Source organism: Salvelinus alpinus, chromosome 29 (assembly GCF_045679555.1).
Source record: "Salvelinus alpinus chromosome 29, SLU_Salpinus.1, whole genome shotgun sequence".
Classification (NCBI taxonomy): domain Eukaryota; kingdom Metazoa; phylum Chordata; class Actinopteri; order Salmoniformes; family Salmonidae; genus Salvelinus; species Salvelinus alpinus.
Window position 1 is genome coordinate 27,407,359 of NC_092114.1, and position 23,034 is coordinate 27,430,392.

Here is a 23,034-nt window from a genome sequence, read left to right on the forward strand (position 1 = left end):
CTTCATTAAGGCCATTCTACTGCCAATGTTTGTCTATGGAGATTGCAAGGCTGTATGCTCGATTTTATACACCTGTCATCAACGGGAATGGCTGAAATAGCCGAATCCACTCATTTGAAGGGGTGTCCACATACTTTGTATATAGTATAGTCTCCAATGAGTTTCCTAAGAGGTAAATCCATGGTATTGAAAAATAAGAGAAGATAAGAGATTCCAGGTGTGAAAGTGAAAAAGGAAGTCAGAGAAAAGAAAAAAACAAGAGGAAATAATAAATGAGGAGAATGGGATAGTTACATTTTCTGATGAATGTTCTGATGTCTGATGTGTCAAAAATATATATAGAGAGTGTATGAGATATCTATATAATAAAGACATTTTTAAAAGTGGATGATGAAATATGAACTGTTTAATAAAGGACTGCATTTAGAAAAGAGAAGGTGTATAATGACTGTATAAGACATTGAAGAAGTAAGGAGGTACAGTAAAGTGTATGAGTCTCTCACCCTTGCTGTGCTGTCTCCAGACTGTGCTGTGCCCCACTAAGGGTCTGTGTGTGGTGGGGTGTTGGGGTGTACCCTCTGGGCGCGCCAGGGCTTACAGTAGGTGCCAATTAATAACATGGTGCAATGAGGTTAACGCACACAGGGGAGGGGTGAGGACAGGTGAGGGGGGTGAGGGAGGAGGAGGGAGTTCTGAATCATTGTCATTTTAGCACATGACTTTGTTCATTTGGACGAGTGTTCCGAACGCAAGATGTTGCTCTTAGGCACAGATCTAGGATCAGCTTGCCCCAAATTCGATCCTGAAGCGAATAGTGTGAGAGAACGCAAAGTTGACCTTAGATCAGCGTCTAGAGACTTCTACCTGCTCTGTTCTGCATGTGTCTCCGAGTTATTCTGAGGGTGCTATCACACGGCAAACGAACGAGTAACCAGGCAACGAGGCAAAAAAGACTTACAATGCATAATCAAAACTTAGACTCGTTTGGTGAAAGCCGTATATTGAAGGAACCGGGCTGGTGATGAAAAATGGAAAATAATCAAAACTAAAAAGAAAGATGAAGAGGGGGAGTAATTCTATAGTTGAATAAAGCACTGCAGATACTAAGAGAGAGAGAGAGCAAGTTTAGGTGTAGAAGAGAGCCAGAGAGAGCGTAAGGTAGGCAGACTACAAGAGCTCTTGAGAGAGACGTTTGGAAGAGTGTCCTTTGCCTCAGAGAGAAAAATACTAGAAGACAGGAACAGACGTCAACATTCTATATCCGTTGTCATTCAACTGACTTTCATAAGAAGAACCGAAAGAAAAACAGCAACTAAGTCTATAGTAGAGTTACTGAGAGGGAAGAGAGAGAGAGAACTGAAGTATTGAGGGAAGAGAAAAGGAGGGAGAGAGATGGAAGGATTGATTCAGGAGATGGAGAGGTATGGAAACTGAGACAAAGCAAAGACAGGACATAAATCAAGGTAATGCTACAGCATGGTAAACAGTAAACAGACAGCAAACCAACGATACAGTCGGAAACAAAACAAACAAAAAGAGAAACAAATTAGTGTCAGAGAAAAACGCTGCTGCGCCAAGAAAAGGTGACCCCAGGACGGGAACAGTAACTGATGCATTTCATTGGATTTCTATTTGAATAGGAGCTTCAATGTTTCATAATGAATTGAAATCTAGGCCTGCATTCCCAAAGCGTCTCAGAGTATGAGTGCTGATCTAGGATCAGATTTGCCTTTCATCATATTGAATGATCCTAAATCAGCACTCGTACTACTCTAAGATGCTTTGTGAATACAGGCCCTGCTCAGCAGGAAGTGAATACAGGCCCTGCTCAGCAGGAAGTGAATATAGGCCCTGCTCAGCAGGAAGTGAATACAGGCCCTGCTCAGCAGGAAGTGAATACAGGCCCTGCTCAGCAGGAAGTGAATACAGGCCCTGCTCAGCAGGAAGTGAATACAGGCCCTGCTCAGCAGGAAGTGAATATAGGCCCTGCTCAGCAGGAAGTGAATACAGGCCCTGCTCAGCAGGAAGTGAATACAGGCCCTGCTCAGCAGGAAGTGAGAAGAAAACTGACTAAAATGGATGTAATGTTTGTCTGTAGAATATAATCCCCAAATAATTAAACTCATGGCTAAATCATAAGAGAGAGAAACTGTAACAGAAAGGATGAGTTTTCTGTGTGGGGGATCTTACATGGGGTAGTTTAGGATTGTTTGTTTAGTGTTACACTTCCTGGTTACGGGCCTATCTGTTTTTGTATACGTGTGTACCAGTTAGCCTAGACTTTCTATCCTTTACCCCCACCCCAATCTATCCTCTCCCGTACCTTCTCCCCACCCGTACACCCCTTCACCTTACCCTTAGGCTGACTGTACCCCTATTCTCTACCTCCCCCCTCCCTTACCCTTACCTTGTCGTCCTGTGTGTCAGGCTGCAGAAGGCTGTGCTGCTGGATGGCCATGGGGGGCGGTAGGGGTACAGAGTCAGGACCCTCCTCGCCCTCTTCCTCTCCACAGCTCTGCATCCCAGAGGACGAGGACTTGGACAGGGTCCCACTGGAGAGCCCCTCGTTACGCACCCTCTGTAGAGGAGAGAAAGAGAGGAGAGATTAGAGAGAGAGAGGAGAGATTAGAGAGAGAGAGGGTGGGAGAGAGAGGTAGAGAGAGACAAAGAGAGACTCAGAGAGAATCTTGCTGGTGAATAGGCGTGTATGTGTCCATGTCTGTCTGTCTGTCGCCACCATCCCCTCACCTCCTCCACAGTCTCATCCTGGGGTGTAGCGGCACCGTCATCAGAGTCTTTCTGGGCGCTGCCCGTCATCTCACCACTCTTCCTCACCTCGCGGTTCTTCTTCTGTTTGTGCGCCAGCTTTTTGATGTGCCCGTCTGCCTTGCCACTGCTCAGACGACGCACTGGGCTGGTCAGCCACTTACGCAGGGTGTTACCTGGGACAGGGGGATGGAGACTGTTAACACGTACATGTAGGCACGCACAAACACACCCTTCCTTTTGAACCACTTTACATTTACAGCTGTTAGCTCAACCCCTTTGCAAAAAGGTAGTGGATCCTAATCCGTGACCAGATCTTTTATGTCTGAGGCTCCATATCGGTGAGCGTGCAAATTCTCGCAGTAAATTGTTTTCATGCCGACACCCGATTAGATACATAGCTGTAGTTAAATCGGAGTTTAATGCCAAAAATATTATATTCACAATGTCACTAAGCAACCAAACAACAACCAAAACATCAATATCGAAACATGATTTTGTCATGAGTTCAGTAACATTAGCATGCTAGCGATGCTAGTCAGCGTAGGCTGCCTCCTAGCTAGCCAGCCTAGCAAACTATAGTCCAATTCAAACCGATGCAACCCTGCTGGCTAACAGCTAGCTACATGACCAGTGGTGAAAGAGAGGTCCATATGAGATTCAAGGCTTTAAAAGAGGATGTGCCATTATGGAAGCTCATTCACACCACAGTTATTTTTAATGTCAATACTGACACAAAAGCATTGAAAAGGGACAAAGAATGGTTGTTTAGACTGATTTGCATCATGTTAACTTGTGCACAACCACAGCTGCATGTAGCCTGCCTAGAGAAGCCTGTGTGTGCTGATCCCCCCTGACCAGAGGAAAAGAAGCGGTAATGTCATGTATTTATCACCTCAAATAGGCATATTTATTTGCGTTTCCATTTCTCCTGGATTACCATTTCTCATTTACACTGAACAAAAATATAAACACATCATGTAAAGTGTTGGTCCCATGTTTCATGAGCTGAAATAAAAGATCCCACAAAAAGCTTATTTATCAAAATTGTTGTGCACAAATTTGTTTACATCCCTGTTAGTGACCATTTCTCATTTGCCAAGATAATCCATCCACCTTACGGGTGTGGCATATCAAGAAGTTGATTTAAACAGCATGATCATTACAAAGGTGCAACTTGTGCTGGGGACAATAAAAGGCCACATTGCCACAAATGTCTGAAGTTTTGAGGGAGAGTGCAATTGGCATGCTGACTGCAGGTATGTCCACCAGAGCTGTTGCCAGAAAAAGTAATGTTAATTTCATACCATAAACCTCCTCCAATGTTGTTTTAGAGAATTTGACAGTACGTACAACCGGCCTCATACCACGTGTTATCATGCCAGACAAGGACCTCCACATCCGGCTTCTTCATCTGCGGGATCGTCTGAGACCAGCCACAACTGAAGAATTTCTGCACAAACTGTCAAGGGAAGCTTATCTGCGTGCTCGTCATCCTCACCAAGGTCTTGATCTGATTGCAGTTTGGCGTCGTAATCGACTTCAGTGGGCAAATGCTCACCTTCGATGGCCACTGGCACGCTGGAGAAGTGTGCTCTTCACGGATGAATCCCGGTTTCAACTGTACTGGACAGGTGGCGTCATGTGGACGAGCAGTTTGCTGATGTCAATGTTGTGAACAGAGTGCCCCATGGTGGCGGTGGGGTTAAGGTATGGGCAGGCATAAGCTATGGACAACAAACACAATTGCATTTTATCGATGGCAATTTTAATGCACAGACACCGTGACGAGATCCTGAAGGCCCATTGTCGTGCCATTCATCCGCCGCCATCACCTCATATTTCAGCATGATAATGCACGGCCCCATGTCGCAAGGATCTGAACACAATTCCTGGAAATTGAAAAGTGTTCTTCTATGACCTGCATAGTCTCCAGACATGTCACCCATTGAGCATGTTTGGGATGCACTGGATCGACGTGTACGACAGCGGGTTCCAGGTCCTGCCAATATCCAGAAACTTTGCACAGCCATTGAAGATTACACAGGCCACAATCAACAGCCTGATCAACTCTATGTGAAGGAGATGTGTCGCACTGCATGAGGCAAATGGTGATCACACCAGATACTGACTGGTTTTCTGATCCACGCCCCTACCTTTTCTTTAACCTTTTGTCAATAGGGGGGCGCTATCTTCACTTTGTAAAAATTTGTGCCCAAATTAAACTGCCTCGTACTCAATTCTTGCTCGTACAATATGCATATTATTATTACTATTGGATAGAAAACACTCTCTAGTTTCTAAAACCGTTTGAATTATATCTGTGAGTAAAACAGAACTCATTTTGCAGCAAACTTCCTGTCAGGAAGTGAAAAATCTGAAATCGAGGCTCTGTTCCAGGGCCTTCCTATTAATTTGCCTGAAATATATGGATCTACATGCACTGCATACACCTTCCACTAGATGTCAACAGGCAGTGAGAGGTGGAATGGGGTGTCTAGCTTGATCTGAGGCCGAACAAGAGATTTTGGAATGACGTGTCTGGAATTTTCATTGTCTTGGAAGGCGCGAGAAGGGACCCCAGATTGCGTTCTGAAAAGCTTTCGGTATAGACGTTAGATATCTCCGGCTCTGATTTTATTTGATATATGTGATAAAAACATCATAAAGTAGTTTTTTTAAACCGAGTTATATCAGTTTATTGAACGTTTATTGCGATTTTCGGTATTTTCTTTTCTTTGCGTCATGTGAAGTTGGGCACGTTTGCGCCACATGGCTAGCTTTGGTTGCTAATTCGACAGGAGAAGAGGACATTCTAAAACCAAACAACGATTATTCTGGACAAAGGACTCCTTGTACAATATTCTGATGTAAGCTCATCAAAAGTAGGAACCATTTATGATGTTATTTCGTATTTCTGTTAAATGTTTAGTCATATTTTCCGCCCTTATTTTGGGCGCTGTCTCGCTATAACGTAAGCTGTATGTCGTACTAAAGTTATTTTAAAAAATCTAACACAGCGGTTGCATTAAGAACTAGTGTATCTTTCATTTGCTGTACAACGTGTATTTTTTTGTAAAGTTTATGATGAGTTATTTGATTAGATTAGGTGACTGTCCAAGATTTCTCCGGACAATTTTGTGCATTTTGACTACGTATTCACATTGTAAAATCACGATTTGTAACGCTAAATATGCACATTTTCGAACAAAACATATATGTATTGTGTAAAATGATGTTATAGGACTGTCATCTGATGAAGTTTGTCAAGGTTAGTGAATCATTTTATATCTTTTGCTGTTTTTTTGCGATCGCTACCTTTGCGGTGAATGAATGCGGTTGTGTGGTTGGCTATTGTAGTAAGCTAATATAATGCTATATTGTGTTTTCGCTGTTAAAACACTTAAAAAATCTGAAATATTGGCTGGATTCACAAGATGTTTGTCTTTCATTTGCTGTACACCATGTATTTTTAATAAATGTTTTATGATGAGTATTTAGGTATTTCACGTTGCTCTCTGTAGTTATTCTAGCTGCTTTGGTGATATTTGTGATTGTAGCTGCAATGTAAAACTATGATTTATACCTGAAATATGCACATTTTTCGAACAAAACATAGATTTATTGTGTAACATGTTATAAGACTGTCTACTGATGAAGTTGTTTCTTGGTTAGTGACTAATTCTATCTCTATTTGGTCGGTTTTGTGATAGCTACCTACCTATGCGGTAAAAAAATGGTGAAAATATGAGTCTTTTGCTATTGTGGTTAGCTAATAGAAATACATATTGTGTTTTCGCTGTAAAACATTTTAAAAATCGGAAATGATGACTGGATTCACAAGATGTGTATCTTTCATTTGGTGTCTTGGACTTGTGATTTCATGAAAATTATATTATATGATATCCCTGTCGCGTTAGGCTAGGCTATGCTAGTCAGCTTTTTTGATGGGGGGATCCCAGATCCGGGTTTGTGACTCGTGAGAAGTTTTAAGGTATCTGTGACCAACAGATGAATATCTGTATTCCCAGTCATGTGAAATCTGTAGAATAGGACCTTCGCGTTCTTAGGAAACTATGGAGTATTTCGTTTTTTTATGTATTATTTCTTACATTGTTAACCCCGGGAAATCTTAAGTCTTATTACATACAGCCGGGAAGAACTATTGGATATAAGAGCAAAGTCAATTTACCAACATTACGACCAGGAATATGACTTTCCCAAAGCGGATCCTCTGTTTGGACCACCACCCAGGACAATGGATCGGATCCCAGTAGGCAACCCAAAACAACAACGGTGCCGCAGAAGGGGTAGACAGAGCGGTCTTCTGGTCAGGCATCGTAGACAGGCACATCGCTCACTGCTCCCGAGTATACTACTCGCCAATGTCCAGTCTCTTGACAAGGAGGTAGACAAAATTCGAGCAAGGTTTGCCTTCCAGAGAGACATCAGAGATTGTAACATTCTCTGTTTCACGGAAACAAGGCTCACTCGGGATATGTTTTCAGAGTCGGTACAGCCACCCGGTTTCTTCACGCATCACGCCGACAGAAACAAACATCTCTCTGGTAAGAAGAAGGGCGGGGTGTATGCCTTATGATTAACGAGTCGTGGTGTGATCATAACAACATACAGGAACTCAAGTCCTTTTGTTCACCTGACCTAGAATTCCTTACAATCAAATGCCGACCACATTATCTTCACCGCAGCCAACATGAGTAAAACCCTTGTTAACCCTTGTGTTAACCCTCGATGCCGTCTGCCAGCCCAGACGGCATCCCTAGCCGCGTGCAGCTGGCTGGTGTGTTTACGGACATATTCAATCAAAACTTATACCAGTCTGCTGTTCCCACATGCTTCAAGAGGGCCACCATTGTTCCTGTTCCAAAGAAAGCTAAGGTAACTGAGCTAAACGACTACCGCCCCGTAGCACTCACCATCATCATGAAGTGCTTTGAGAGACTAGTCAAGGATCATATCACCTCCACCCTACCTGACACCCTAGACCCACTCCAATTTTCTTACCGCCCCAATAGGTCCACAGACGACGCAATCGCAATCACACTGCACACTGCCCTAACCCATCTGGACAAGAGGAATACCTATGTAAGAATGCTGTTCATCGACTACAGCTCAGTATTTAACACCATAGTACCCTTCAAACTCGTTATTATGCTCGAGACCCTGGGTTTCGACCCCGCCCTGTGCAACTGGATCCTGGACATTGACGGGCCGCCCCCAGGTGGTGAGGGTAGGAAACAACATCTCCACCCCGCTGATCCTCAACACTGGGGCACCACAAGGGTGCGTTCTCAGCCCTCTCCTGTACTCCCTGTTCACCCAACTCAATCATCAAGTTTGCAGACGACACTACAGTGGTAGGCTTGATTACCAACAACGACAAGACGGTCTACAGGGAGGAGGTGAGGGACCTCGGAGTGTGGTGTCAGGAAAATAACCTCACACTCAACGTCAACAAAACAAAGGAGATGATCATGGACTTCAGGAAACAGCATAGGGAGCACCCCCCTATCCACATCGAAGGGACAGTAGTGGAGAAGGTGGAAAGTTAAGTTCCTCGGCGTACACATCATGGACAAACTGAAATGGTCCACCCACACATACAGCGTGGTGAAGAAGGTGCAACAGCGCCTCTTCAACCTCAGGAGGCTGAAGAAATTTGGCTTGTCACCGAAAACACCCACAAACTTTTACAGATGCACAATCGAGAGCATCCTGTCGGGCTGTATCACCGCCTGGTACGGCAACTGCTCTACCCACAACTGTAAGGCTCTCCAGAGGGTAGTGAGGTCTGCACAACGCATCACCGGCGAAAAACTACCTGCCCTTCAGGACACCTACAGCACCCGATGTCACAGGAAGGCCAAAAAGACCATCAAGGACAACAACCACCCGAGCCAGGTTAGTACAGGTGCATCAAAGCTGGGACCGAGAGACTGAAAAACAGCTTCTATCTCAAGGCCATCAGACAGTTAAACAGTCCCCACTAACATTGAGTGGCTGCTGCCAACATACTGACTCAATCTCAAGCCACTTTAATAATAAAAAATTGGATGTAATAAATGTATCATTATTCACTTTAAACAATGCCACTTTATATAATGTTTACATACCCTACATTACTCATCTCATATGTATATACCGTACTCTATACCATCTACTGCATCTTGCCTATGCTGTTCGGCCATCGCTCATCCATATATTTATATGTACATATTCTTATTCATTCCTTTACACTTGTGTGTATAAGGTAGTTGTGAAATTGTTAGATTACTTGTTAGATATTACTGCACGGTCGGAACTAGAAGCACAAGCATTTCGCTACACTCGTATTAACATCTGGTAACCATGTGACCATGTGAACCTGACCCCAGAAATGCAAATCAGTTGTCAAACCAGTTTAGAGAAATGATATAGATATATGTGTGTCTAACAGATCCATAAGTGTTCTCCAAAATGTCCCAGAAATATTAATATACAAATCATAACAAAAAATCATAATCAATAGTGACAGATACACCAGTGCAGCAAGCTGAAAAGATTTGGCATCGGCCCTCAGATCCTCAAAAAGTTCAACAACTGCACCATTAAGAGCTTAAGAGCATCTTGAATGGCTGCATCACCGCTTGGTACGGCAACTGCTTGGCATCATACCGCAAGGCACTACAGAGGGTAGTGTGTACGGCCAAGTACATCACCGGGGCCGAGAACCTGCCGTCCAGGACATAGTTTTGCACCTAATCCGGTTTCGGCATAAAAAATGACTGAATTCATGCAAAATACGGTCACGGATTGGGATCCACTCCCTTGCAAAAATGGGAGGTGTGTGTGTGTGTGTGTGTGTGTGTGTGTGTGTGTGTGTTTACCAGGTCGTTTGGGCCCTGGCGAGGTGTGTGAGCCCATGCCATGATGCCCAGGCTGCAGAGTGGCAGAGGAGCCTGGCATGATGGAGTCATTACTACAGACTGATAGAGTGTCTGGAGGGAGAGAGAGGGAGGAGGAGGGAGAGAGAGGGAGGAGGAGGGCGAGAGGGAGAGGGGGGAGAGAGGGAGGAGGGGGGAGGAGGCGGGAGAGAGAAGGAGGAGGGTGGGAGAGGGAGGAGGGCGAGCGAGAAAGAGGTTATCAAAGACAGAAGAGGATTCTGAACACACATTTCTCCCCCTACCCATAATACATAGAATAATCCACAATATAGAGCTTTTCTGAAACTCAATGACACTACCTCCTACCAACACCTCCTCACCCACCTTTATGGTTGAATATCCCCTCCATCTCCATGGAGGAGCGTGAGTGGGCGATGCAGAGCATGGCGCAGGGTACCAGTCCCTCGTGGGCAGGGGAGCGGTCCGTGGTCCGCACCAGACACCAGTCAGGCTTGTCATGGCACCTCTCCAGGACCTCCACAGTCTGGCCCCTCCGGACGGTCAGCTCGTTGCTGTTACCAGCCATGAAGTCATGGATCACCACGGTCAGCTCACAGCCACCAGACAGCTGGAGGAGAGGAGAGAGAGATGGTCATGAGGAAAGCAGAATCACAGGAGGTGGATCATTATGACATCATTTCCCTGAGAAGCTAAAGCATCAAAGTCCTCAGGTCCTTTTCAACTGAAGCCTTCTCTTCATGATCACATTTCAGACATACTGTATGCTGTGCTCACCTGTCTGGGTGATATTGGTAAGGCCAGAGGGATGACCAGTGTGTGTGTGTGCTCACCTGTCTGGGTGATATTGGTATGGCCAGAGAAAAGACCAGTGTATGCTGTGCTCACCTGTCTGGGTGATATTGGTATGGCCAGAGAGATGACCAGTGTATGCTGTGCTCACCTGTCTGGGTGATATTGGTATGGCCAGAGAGATGACCAGTGTATGCTGTGCTCACCTGTCTGGGTGATATTGGTATGGCCAGAGAGATGACCAGTGTATGCTGTGCTCACCTGTCTGGGTGATATTGGTATGGCCAGAGAGATGACCAGTGTGTGTGTGTGCTCACCTGTCTGGGTGATATTGGTATGGCCAGAGAGATGACCAGTGTGTGTGTGTGCTCACCTGTCTGGGTGATATTGGTATGGCCAGAGAGATGACCAGTGTGTGTGTGTGCTCACCTGTCTGGGTGATATTGGTATGGCCAGAGAGATGACCAGTGTGTGTGTGTGCTCACCTGTCTGGGTGATATTGGTATGACCAGAGAGATGACCAGTGTGTGTGTGTGTGCTCACCTGTCTGGGTGATATTGGTATGGCCAGAGAGATGACCAGTGTGTGTGTGTGCTCACCTGTCTGGGTGATATTGGTATGGCCAGAGAGATGACCAGTGTGTGTGTGTGCTCACCTGTCTGGGTGATATTGGTATGGCCAGAGAGATGACCAGTGTGTGTGTGTGCTCACCTGTCTGGGTGATATTGGTATGGCCAGAGAGATGACCAGTGTGTGTGTGTGCTCACCTGTCTGGGTGATATTGGTATGGCCAGAGAGATGACCAGTGTGTGTGTGTGCTCACCTTGTCGCTGTCCAGTGTGTTCTGTGAGGTGCGTGAAGCGATAGATATGGTGTCCGGTTGGCTGCTGCCGTCACCCTGGCTGTCCAAGTCCTCTCCATCCCTGATAGAGACAAATACACAGGCAGAGGTGAGTGTGGAAGTGTGTGTTTGGGGAGGTGGTTATGTGTGTCTACATGCATATGAGTGTACACAGAGGACAAAACATTAAGAACACCTCCCTAATATTGACTTGCACCCCTGCACCCCTCCTGCCCTCAGAACAGCCTCAATTCATAGGGGCATGGCCTCTACAAGATATGGACTCCACAAGGCAATGGGCTCCACAAGGCAATGGGCTCCACAAGGCAATGGGCTCCACAAGGCAATGGCCTCCACAAGGCATGGACTCCACAAGGCATGGACTCCACAAGGCAATGGACTCCACAAGGCAATGGACTCCACAAGGCATGGCCTCCACAAGGCATGGACTCCACAAGGCAATGGACTCCACAAGGCAATGGACTCCACAAGGTAATGGACTCCACAAGGTAATGGACTCCACAAGGCAATGGACTCCACAAGGCAATGGACTCCACAAGGCAATGGACTCCACAAGGCAATGGACTCCACAAGGCAATGGACTCCACAAGGCAATGGACTCCACAAGGAATGGACTCCACAAGGCATGGACTCTACAAGGCAGTGGACTCCACAAGGCAGTGGACTCCACAAGGCATGGACTCCACAAGGAATGGACTCCACAAGGAATGGACTCCACAAGGCATGGACTCCACAAGGCATGGACTCCACAAGGCATGGACTCTACAAGGCAGTGGACTCCACAAGGCATGGACTCCACAAGGCATGGACTCCACAAGGCATGGACTCCACAAGGCATGGACTCTACAAGGCAGTGGACTCTACAAGGCAGTGGACTCCACAAGGCATGGACTACAAGGTGTCGAACGCGTTCCATAGGGATGCTGGCCCATGTTCACTCCAAAGCTTCCCACAGTTGTCTCAAGTTGGCTGGATGTCCTTTGGGTGGTGGACCATTCTTGATACACATGGGAAACTGTTGAGTGTGAAAAACCCAGCAGCGTTGCAGTTCTTGACACACTCAGCCTGGCACCTACCACCACACCCCATTTAAAGGCACTTAAATATTTTGTCTTGCCAATTCAGCCTCCATGTCTCAATTGTCTCAAGGGTTAAAAATCCTTTAACATGTCTCCTCCCCTTCATCTACACTGATTGAAGTGGAATTAACAGGTGACATCGATAACGGATCATAGCTTTCACCTGGTAAGTCTATGTCATGGAAAGAGCAGGTGTTCATAATGTTTTGTACACTCAGTGTATGTGTATCTCTGTGTGTGTAGGTGTGTATAGTATACTTATGCATTTGTGTACCTGCGGTGTCCCTTGTGGTGCTTGGCGGTGGCAGACTTAGGGATGTGTATGGGTTCCTTCAGAGCTCCTCTCAGGTGGATGGTTCGCTCCTGGATCACCTCCCTGACGTGTTTGATCCAATCCTGCTTGTTCTCAATGCTCGACGCCTGCCATTGGCCCAGGGAAGGGGTCAAAGGTCGTAAATGAATTCACCCAATCACCTCGCTCTCAGAACTGATACTTTAGTCTAAACAGTTTCATAGACCCCCACTGGAGAAGAAACGGTTATATTCCAATACCCACACGACTTCATTCTAAGTAGTAAGCTAGTGTGGACATTGAAACAGAGAATAAGGAGAGTAGGAGAGGAAAGGAGACAAAGAGAGGAGGCCACAGTAGAGTATTGAGATGCAGCCGAGGGCTATATTATGTGTTAGGCTAGTTAGTACAGTTTTACTCACCATCGATCCATGTTTGCATCCCTGACTTGGCTTTGGTTCAAATATAGAATAGAGAATTTCACTGGTTTGTGTTTAGTTCATTTATATTACATTTTCAATGACAGAATGGCTCGAGATGACTGACGGACAACAGTTAGAGCATTTTGGTGGTGGCTAGTTAGTTAATTAGTTAGGTGGTTAACAGTTATATTGATGGACAGAATAGGAACAGAGTCATTATATTATGTCAGAGACAACTGGTTAGGAGTAGGGCAACATGATTTTCCAACCACTGACACAAACAAGAAGCTTCAGTACTAAAACTAGCTTTGGAGGTGGGTATTAAAAACATAAGATGTTCAATTCGGTAAGGAGAGAAAGACAGAGAGAGAGAGACAGAGAGAGAGACAGAGAGAAAGACAGAGAGAGAGAGACACAGAGAGAGACAGAGAGAAAGACAAAGAGAGAGAGACAGAGAGAGAGACAGAGAGAAGAGACGGAAGATGAGAGATAGAGAGTCAACACGTGAGGTGTCAAATCCTAAAACAAGAAGAGATCCATTTTTCTAGAAGAGAAAGCTGTATATGCCTCTCATCCATACAGAGGATGCAACAAGTAGCTAGAGGGTGTGGGAGTTGGAGGAATTGTGGGAGTTTAGGGGTTAAAGTTCATGTCAGTGGTGTTGGCGTAAGCATGTTAGCCCACGGTTGGTTAGCAAACAAACGTTAAATATTCAGAGATACAAACATAAACAAAACAGCCCCAGACGCAGATGTACTGTACTAGACTAGACTGTATGATAGAACAGTCATTAGACCCAACACAGAGAGATAAAGAGACCAGGGTAACAGATGTACTGTACTAGACTAGACTGTATGATAGAACAGTCATTAGACCCAACACAGAGAGATAAAGAGACCAGGGTAACAGATGTACTGTACTAGACTAGACTGTATGATAGAACAGTCATTAAAGACAACACAGAGAGATAAAGAGACCAGGGTAACAGATGTACTGTACTAGACTAGACTGTATGATAGAACAGTCATTAGACCCAACACAGAGAGATAAAGAGACCAGGGTAACAGATGTACTGTACTAGACTAGACTGTATGATAGAACAGTCATTAGACCCAACACAGAGAGATAAAGAGACCAGGGTAACAGATGTACTGTACTAGACTAGACTGTATGATAGAACAGTCATTAAAGACAACACAGAGAGATAAAGAGACCAGGGTAACAGATGTACTGTACTAGACTAGACTGTATGATAGAACAGTCATTAGACCCAACACAGAGAGATAAAGAGACCAGGGTAACAGATGTACTGTACTAGACTAGACTGTATGATAGAACAGTCATTAGACCCAACACAGAGAGATAAAGAGACCAGGGTAACAGATGTACTGTACTAGACTAGACTGTATGACAGAACAGTCATTAAAGGCAACACAGAGAGATAAAGACAGCAAGGTAACAGATGTATAAAGAGGGAGAGAGAGAGGTACAGAAAGGAACAAGAAACAGAAGCACATACGAAGGTTCATACGAAGCTTCACATCCATCAGGCAGCACCATAGTCATGCAATCAAACAGAGGAGAGGAGAGGAGAGGAGAGGAGAGGAGAGGAGAGGAGAGGAGAGGAGAGAAAAGAGAGAAGAGAAGAGAAAAGAGAGAAGAGAAGAGAAAAGAGAAAAGAGAGAAGAGAAAAGAGAAAAGAGAGAAGAGAAAAGAGAGAAGAGAGGAGAAGAGAAAAGAGAGAAGAGAGGAGAAGAGAAAAGAGAGAAGAGAAGAGAAGAGAAAAGAGAGAAGAGAAGAGAAGAGAAAAGAGAGAAGAGAAGAGAAAAGAGAAAAGAGAAAAGAGAAAAGAGAGAAGAGAGGAGAAGAGAAGAGAAGAGGAGAGGAGAAAAGAGAGGAGAGAAGAGAAGAGAAGAGAAGAGAGGAGAGGAGAGGAGAGGAGAGGAGAGGAGAGGAGAGGAGAGGAGAGGAGAGGAGAGGAAATAAAGGAGATAAAGGAGATACGATAGATAGATAGATAGATAGATAGATAGATAGATAGAAGGAGAAAGGGATAATGGGAGAGAGGAGAGATAAAGGAGAGGAGAGAGGGATAAATGGATGGGGAAAGGGATAATGGGGGGAGGAGAGATAAAGGAGAGGAGAGGGATAGATGGATGGGGAGAGAAAGATGAGAGGAGAGAGGGATGTAAGGTATTCTCCTCTGTTTTTACCTTGAGTACAATCTTGTTGTCGGAGGTTGGGGTGCGTCCCACCCACAGAGCAAACTTACAGGGGTCTCCCTCAACGTGCTCTGTTACCCCCAACTCTGACGTCTGGAGAGAGGAAGAGAAATCACTGACATTTTATTGGAATTCCTTTGGCAATATGTAATACGTATACTGTATGTGTATTTAACAATAACACACCATAAACACAGAGAGAGATACAGACAAATAAAGATGGAGACAAAAAGAGAGACTTAAACAGAAGGGAGAGAGACACAGAGAGACAGAGAGTTTTACTCACGTAGAGTTTGCTCTTGTACATGTACTTGCTCCGTCCGTTGGAGTCCTTGACCTCCTTGCTGAAGATGAGGGACATCTCGAAGAGGAAAAGGTGCCGTTCGCGACCCTTACGGATCAGAGTCTTAGGATCCCACACCTGGCATGACTCCTGCAGGATCAGCTCTCCCTGAGATTCAATGTTCTCATCGAAACCTACAGGGGAGGGAGCAAGAGAGATGGAGGAAGCTATAGAGAGTTACTTCACTGTACATATGTGCATGAGCATCGTTGGCTAGATGTGTGTGTGTCCTACCCTCCAGCATTGAGAGGTGCATGAGCATCACTGGCTAGATGTGTGTGTGTCCTACCCTCCAGCATTGAGAGGTGCATGAGCATCACTGGCTAGATGTGTGTGTGTGTCCTACCCTCCAGCATTGAGAGGTGCATGAGCATCACTGGCTAGATGTGTGTGTGTCCTACCCTCCAGCATTGAGAGGTGGATGAGCATCACTGGCTAGATGTGTGTGTGTCCTACCCTCCAGCATTGTGAGGTGCATGAGCATCACTGGCTAGATGTGTGTGTGTCCTACCCTCCAGCATTGAGAGGTGCATGAGCATCACTGGCTAGATGTGTGTGTGTCCTACCCTCCAGCATTGAGAGGTGCATGAGCATCACTGGCTAGATGTGTGTGTGTCCTACCCTCCAGCATTGAGAGGTGTATGAGCATCACTGGCTAGATGTGTGTGTGTCCTACCCTCCAGCATTGAGAGGTGCATGAGCATCACTGGCTAGATGTGTGTGTGTATGTGTGTGTGTGTCCTACCCTCCAGCATTGAGAGGTGTATGAGCATCACTGGCTAGATGTGTGTGTGTCCTACCCTCCAGCATTGAGAGGTGCATGAGCATCACTGGCTAGATGTGTGTGTGTATGTGTGTGTGTGTCCTACCCTCCAGCATTGAGAGGTGCATGGCGTCGTTGGCTCTCTTGGGGACACTGAGCATGACCTCCAGTCCATCCTTGATCTCTCCTTTCCCCTCCTCACAGCACGTCAGCAGCTCCTACACATCAGAGAGGTTCCATCAACAAACACCCTTTGAAAGCAAATCCGCCATTTTATTGTGAATGACACTCAGCCAATTAGGGGGTGCCTCAATTACCCATAACCTGGGATGTAGAGGAGAAACCAAAAATATGGTCTGAACGCAGGACGAGATTATGGACGTCAAGTAACATACTCACTAATGATAACTAGTGTGATGGGTGCATAAAAGCTACTCACCAAATAAAAAGGCATGTCCCTACATTCTTGCTCATCACAATGTAAACATACGGGTACAAACATGTGTTGTGGTTGTGTATGTGGTTTATAGCAGAGGGTTGCTATGGTTACCTTGAGCAGGAGCTGGTACTTGGTGATTCGCTGAACAGGCTTGATCAGGTAGGAGGAGATGGAGTTTGCTAATCGGTGCCGCTGCTGGATCTCCTGTACACGCCCACACAGAGAAACACAGTGATGTGATTGGATGCAAAGAGCTGTCCGTCACAGTGAGGGCCAATGGGAGAGCAGGGTACTCACGTCAAAGTAGGGACCGGCGTGCTCTAGGATGAGCTGGGTGGAGTCTGGTTTGTTCTTACAGTAGTTCACATACATCTGGAACTTATCAGCCTGGACACACAGAAATACAACTAAGAGTTTAAACAAATATACTCCAAAGCCATACGTTTCCTTTTTGACTTATCACAATTTAGAAATAGAGATATTAAAGTATTTTAATTATTCTTTGGAGTGTATCCTCTCTCTATTTCATAAAAACCTACATTTGGCTATTTTAGGGACACACACACACACACACTCACCCAGGTGACGAAGCAGTGGCCCACATCTTCTGGTAGCTGTTCATACTTCTCCAGCTCTTTGAGGAAGATACTGATGATGGAAGAGAGGAGAGAGGGAAGAAGAGAGAGGGAAGAAGAGAGAGTGAGTGAGCAGACACCCTAAAACTGTATAGTGTTTCTGCATTAGAAATTAACTACAAGTTTCAACTGTTTGACTACCAAAAGACAAGGGTTAGTGCCCGTCAGGACAGCTGCAATCATTTGCTGTCTGTCTGTATGTACGGATGTAAACGACATACTTGTGATGGAACTCATAGAGGTCCACCATGTTTCCAAAGATGATGTGTTCCTTGTTGACGATGCCAGGAGGGATCTCCTCTACCCCACTGGTCATCTCCCACAGGTACGTCTGGAAGGAGGAGGATGGAGAGAGGGGGTTAGATCACACACACGGAGGGGGCAGATATATTACATCAAATCATTCACAAAGTCACAGCCGCTGCATATAATGGAATTCAACACGGCACCCTACATTTCAGAAGATCGTGTGTTGTGTTCAAATTTCACAAGGTGGCGCCAGACATTGGCACACTATAATCACACTATAAGTTAGGGCACACGTGTCAAACTCATTCGCCGGAGGGCCGAGTGTCTGCAGGTTTTTGCTCCTCCCTTGTACTTGATTGATGAATTAAGGTCACTAATTAGTAAGGAACTCCCCTCACCTGGTTGTCTAGATCTTAATTGAAAGGAAAAAAGGAAAACCTTCAGACACTCGGTGGGATGAGTCTGACACCCCTGGGTTAGGGGGTAGAGAAAGAGAGGGTAGGCTAAACTTACGTCCGTACACTCCCTTAGGTCTCTGACATAGGTCTTCTCTGTCTGAATCAGTTCAGCCATGATGAACCTGCTCACACAAACACACACATGGTTAGCCTCTTCTGCTGATCTACAGCATTATCAACAGAACCCTTAGTCTGTCTGCCCTGTCCATTTAGACCTGTAGGAGTTACTGTCTCATTAAAACATCATTATAACCTGGCCAGAACGCATTTAAAATGCATTGTCGTGTCTGTAGTTGTGGCTGTTTAGAGCAGTGTATGTGTGTGTGCGTGCGTGTGTGTTTTAGCTAGGAGATGTTGAGTGGGGACAAGAGGCCAAGGCAGGATCAACTGGTTGATTGCCTTAGGGATTGGTTTATTATGACTGTGACCGATCTAATGCGGTTTCAGGAAGTTAAGAGGAAGTGATGACTCACTCCTTCCTGCGAGCGGACTTGCGTTTCTCCTCGTTGAGTTCGTGAGCCGCATCTCTCAGCTTGACCTCTGACCCTTGAGGTGTGGCCGGGATCATGTCCAACTGAAGCTCCTTACTCTGAGAGAGTGATGGGGGGAGAGATGGAGGGAGGGAGACATGATTTCCCCAAAAATACAGTAGGTCTGTACCAAAAAGTACTTTTAAAGAGCTTCACTTTTTTTTATCTGCACAGGGCACACAAGTGTACACTAAAAGCCTTCAGTGTGCAGAGAGGATTTTTCAATTCATATTTCCAGCAACCATTACATGGAAACCCCCTTCCTCCACCTCCACCACCCCCCCCAGCACCACACACCCTCCAGACTTACAGCCTTTGAGTTAGTGTCAGATGAGATGCCCAGTGCCTCCACCTCCACCCCCCCACCCCCCCCAGCACCACACACCCTCCAGACTTACAGCCTTTGAGTTAGTGTCAGATGAGATGCCCAGTACCTCCACCTCCACCCCCCACCCCCCCACCACCACACACCCTCCAGACTTACAGCCTTGGAGTTAATGTCAGATGAGATGCCTAGTGCCTTCTCCAGACTGGTCCGGTACTTGTCCATACGCAGGGAGAAGTCTCTGTAGTGTTTGTCCACCACCGTCACCCACTTCTTTATGTCCACAGCGTGACTATGGCCCTTATCACAGAAACCATCTGCTAGCTGGATCAGCAGCTTCACACGCTCTTTGGTTTGCTGGGGGGGAGGGGGTGAAAGTGAGAGAGAGTGAGAATGAGAGAGTGAGAGTGAGTGAAAGAGTGAGTGAAGGTGAGAGAGAGAGTGAGAGAGAGTGAAAGTGAGAGCGAGAGTGAAAGTGAGAGAGCGAGAGTGAGTGAGTGAAAGTGAGAGAGAGAGTGAGAGAGAGCGAGAGTGAAAGTGAGAGAGAGAGTGAGAGTGAGAGAGAGAGAGAGAGAGCAGGGAAGGAGAGGGTTCAATTTTAAATGTGTAATGCTAGGATTAAAAAACATTATGAAGTAAAGATCTGTCTATATAGTTCTGTCTGTGTGCCTGTCTGTGTGCCTGTCTGTGTGCCTGTCTGTGTGCCTGTCTGTGTGCCTGTCTGTGTGCCTGTCTGTCTGTCTGTCTGTCTGTCTGTCTGTCTGTCTGTCTGTGTGCCTGTCTGTCTGTCTGTCTGTCTGTCTGTCTGTCTGTCTGTCTGTCTGTCTGTCTGTCTTTCCTACCCTGGCTGTGATGTGGAAGTCTTCGTGCTCCTTCAGCAGCTCCTGTGTGTGTGTGTGTGTGTGTGTGTGTGTGTGTGTGTGTGTGTGTGTGTGTGTGTGTGTGTGTGTGTCTGTCTGTCCTTCCTACCCTGGCTGTGATGTGGAAGTCTTCGTGCTCCTTCAGCAGCTCCTGTGTGTGTGTGTGTGTGTGTGTGTGCTCCTTCCTACCCTGGCTGTGATGTGGAAGTCTTCGTGCTCCTTCAGCAGCTCCTGTGTGTGGTGGATACTGGAGCCGGTGGAGGTGTGTGTTGACAGGTAGAACTCTCCCGTGTCGTGGATCCACTCCAGAGCCTGAGGATTACACACACAGAGATCGTTGAGGTGGACATTGGAGTAGAGAGATAGACAGAGGTTACAGATGAGCTGACAGAAACAGAGAATGAAGGGGACAGAGAGAACAGCCATTTTGACTAGGAAAGAAAACAAAAGACAAAAAGAGAGATAGAGAGAGATAGAAAGAGAAAGAGATAGAGATAGATAGAGAGAGAGATAGAGATAGAGAGAGAGAAAGAGAGCGAGAGAGAGATAGAGATAGAGAGAGAGAAAGAGAGCGAGAGAGAGAGAGAGGTAAATTGTGTGTGTACCTGTTTGGCACTGCGTTCAAACACCACGTATTGCTGACACTGGTCCAACCGTCGTCTCCTCATGGTCCAGAAGTGGAGAACACGGTTCTCTCTCTGTAACAACTCATTCAGGATGTCTGACCGCAACACAGATATTACATTCCATTATACTGTATTTGATAAAGCATTCTTCTGGAATAATATGAATGTGTGTGTGATACTCACTCTTGACCTGTTGTTCCGGTGCTTTGACATGGCTGAGCATCCCAGGCATGTTAACACTGTTCCTGTGCATGTACTTCAGGAACACATCAGCATTACGTCTGGCCAGGGTACATGCCTAGAGAAAAACACACACAGTTAGGGACATGGGTAACAGCTGTGAGTGTGTTGGTCTCCGTGAGTGTGTGTGTGTGTGTGTGTGTGTGTGTGTGTGTGTGTGTGTGTGTGTTTGAATGTTCCTACCTTGAGGAAGGCCTCTTTCTGTTCCAGGTGTTTACTGATCATGGGGGTGACGTGGTCTGACTCACAGTTAGGACCCAGTTTATCAGCCCCCCCACACCAGTCCTCTTCCCTCTTATACTCCTGCTCCAGGCTCTCCAACACACTGCACACCTGTTTCAGTCGGATATATACCGTACATAAACTACAGCTCCCATAATGCCACACCAGTCCTCTTCCCTCTTATACTCCTGCTCCAGGCTCTCCAACACACTGCACACCTGTTTCAGTCGGATATATACCGTACATAAACTACAGCTCCCATAATGCCACACCAGTCCACTCCCCTCTTATGCTCCAGGTTCACCTACACACTGCGCACCTGTTAGAATCAGCGATGGGTTTAAAACTTCAGTTCCCATAATGCACATTTCCAAACACCTACATATTTGTTTATTATGTAACAATATTGGCACTTTCTAGCATGTCCATCTGGTAAATGCCTACCCCTTTAGTCCAGACTCAAAACGTTCCCCTGCCCCTTGCACAGTGAGGGCGCCCCCTACCTGTTCGGAGGTCTTGTAGAAGGCTACAGAGGCGTTGACCAGTTTCAGCCTGTCCTCCATCTTCAACATGAGCTGCTGCCAGTGGGACGCTACACTCTCAGCACAGTCTCGGATCAGGTCCATGTCATAGTGGTTGGCCTGGAGTAACACCTCAGCCTTCTGCTGCACCTGCAGGGCACTCTGGTGGGTTTTCTACGAGGAGGAGAGGAGAGAGGGATGAGGAGAGAAAAAGGGTTTATATTATACAATATCAGATTGGGAGAAAGAGAGAAAATAATGGGAAATAAAGATGGAAAGAGCAAGAAAGAGACAGAGACACAGAGAGTCAGAGAGAGAGAGAGAGAGATAGATAGAGAGATAGAGAGATAGATAGATAGATAGATAGATAGATAGATAGATAGATAGATAGATAGATAGATAGAGAATAAATGATAAATTTGTTTATCAATGTATAAGAATGAAAGTGTGTTATGTTGCGTCACGAATGACTGTGCTCACCTCAATGGCATGCTGGAACTGTTCGTGCTCTCTCTGTAGCTGTTCTGCTTCCTGTAGAGAACTAGCTGTGATCAGACCAGCATTCAACATAGACTCCCCATTACGGATCCATCCTAGGACCTGCACAGACCAGGAACAAGGATATAAGTTATCAGGAGAGCATTTTAGTACTGTTCCCACTGGTACTTACCTGGTATTTACTATAGTGGTGTTTCTACTAGTATATAATGGGAAATAATGTGGTATCAATTGATGGTTCTGGTGTTGTAGCTGTACACACTGCTCCAGGTGTGTGTGTGCACATGCGTACCTGTTTGACTTCGGCCTGTAGGTGTCGCAGCTGTACACACTGCTCCAGGTGTCTCCTGTGTTGTTCGCCTGCTACGTCCAACTCCTGCTGCTTCTCATGGAGGAACTCCAGCAGGTCCTGAACACGAGTAGCCATGTCCACATCTCTGTCACACAGCAACTCTACACCTGGAGGGAGAGGACAGGGAGAGACAGAAAAAGAGGGGGATGGAGAGAGAGAGAAAGAATGTCATTCAATGTAAGCTCCGTCGGGCACATGTGTGTACTGCTACTCACCAGAGGCCTGTACTTCGTTGACGTACTGCAGAAGTTCCTGTCCCTGGTGGATGACGTCAAAGGTCAGGTTGTTCATGGTCAGGGCCTTGTCAGCGTGGTGCTGGAGTCTCTGTTCTGCCAGGGTCAGGTCCTCTGTATCAAACTCACTCATCTGAACAGTCAACTCCTCGTTCCACGACTCCAGGTCTGAGATGATCTGGGGGGGAGAGAAGAGTGGTGAGATATCTACAGGGCCTTCAGAAAGTGTTCATACCCCTTGACTTATTGCACATATTGTTGTGTTACAGCCTGAATTCAAAATGGAATTCATCTACACACAATACCCCATAATGACAAAGTGAAAACATGTTTTTAGAAATCCCTGAGTGGTTTCCGTCCTCTCCGGCAACTGAGTTAGGAAAGACACCTGTATCTTTGTAGT

General features: G+C 46.0%; 1 protein-coding gene across 5 annotated transcripts in view; it reads right to left on the bottom strand.

Annotated features, from left to right (window-relative positions):
* The window catches only part of LOC139559422 (triple functional domain protein-like), a 111,588-nt gene that overhangs the window by 18,563 nt on the left and 69,991 nt on the right, over positions 1–23,034 (bottom strand). For 3 of the 5 annotated variants that reach the window (XM_071375439.1, XM_071375438.1, XM_071375442.1), the window contains 25 exons: positions 22,614–22,809; positions 22,339–22,505; positions 22,029–22,148; positions 21,531–21,722; positions 20,989–21,138; positions 20,749–20,863; positions 20,545–20,660; positions 20,129–20,251; positions 19,239–19,436; positions 18,698–18,813; positions 18,280–18,346; positions 17,739–17,848; positions 17,461–17,530; positions 17,180–17,269; positions 16,994–17,086; positions 16,550–16,661; positions 15,624–15,814; positions 15,329–15,430; positions 13,116–13,145; positions 12,676–12,821; positions 11,284–11,383; positions 10,035–10,278; positions 9,654–9,764; positions 2,749–2,942; positions 2,408–2,578 (listed from right to left, as the gene is read on the bottom strand). In XM_071375439.1, coding sequence (XP_071231540.1) covers positions 2,408–2,578; positions 2,749–2,942; positions 9,654–9,764; positions 10,035–10,278; positions 11,284–11,383; positions 12,676–12,821; positions 13,116–13,145; positions 15,329–15,430; positions 15,624–15,814; positions 16,550–16,661; positions 16,994–17,086; positions 17,180–17,269; positions 17,461–17,530; positions 17,739–17,848; positions 18,280–18,346; positions 18,698–18,813; positions 19,239–19,436; positions 20,129–20,251; positions 20,545–20,660; positions 20,749–20,863; positions 20,989–21,138; positions 21,531–21,722; positions 22,029–22,148; positions 22,339–22,505; positions 22,614–22,809 — 3,324 coding nt within the window. The remainder of the gene's footprint in view (positions 1–2,407; positions 2,579–2,748; positions 2,943–9,653; positions 9,765–10,034; positions 10,279–11,283; positions 11,384–12,675; positions 12,822–13,115; positions 13,146–15,328; positions 15,431–15,623; positions 15,815–16,549; positions 16,662–16,993; positions 17,087–17,179; positions 17,270–17,460; positions 17,531–17,738; positions 17,849–18,279; positions 18,347–18,697; positions 18,814–19,238; positions 19,437–20,128; positions 20,252–20,544; positions 20,661–20,748; positions 20,864–20,988; positions 21,139–21,530; positions 21,723–22,028; positions 22,149–22,338; positions 22,506–22,613; positions 22,810–23,034) is intronic. The other 2 variants (XM_071375441.1, XM_071375440.1) reach the window with 1 other exon arrangement.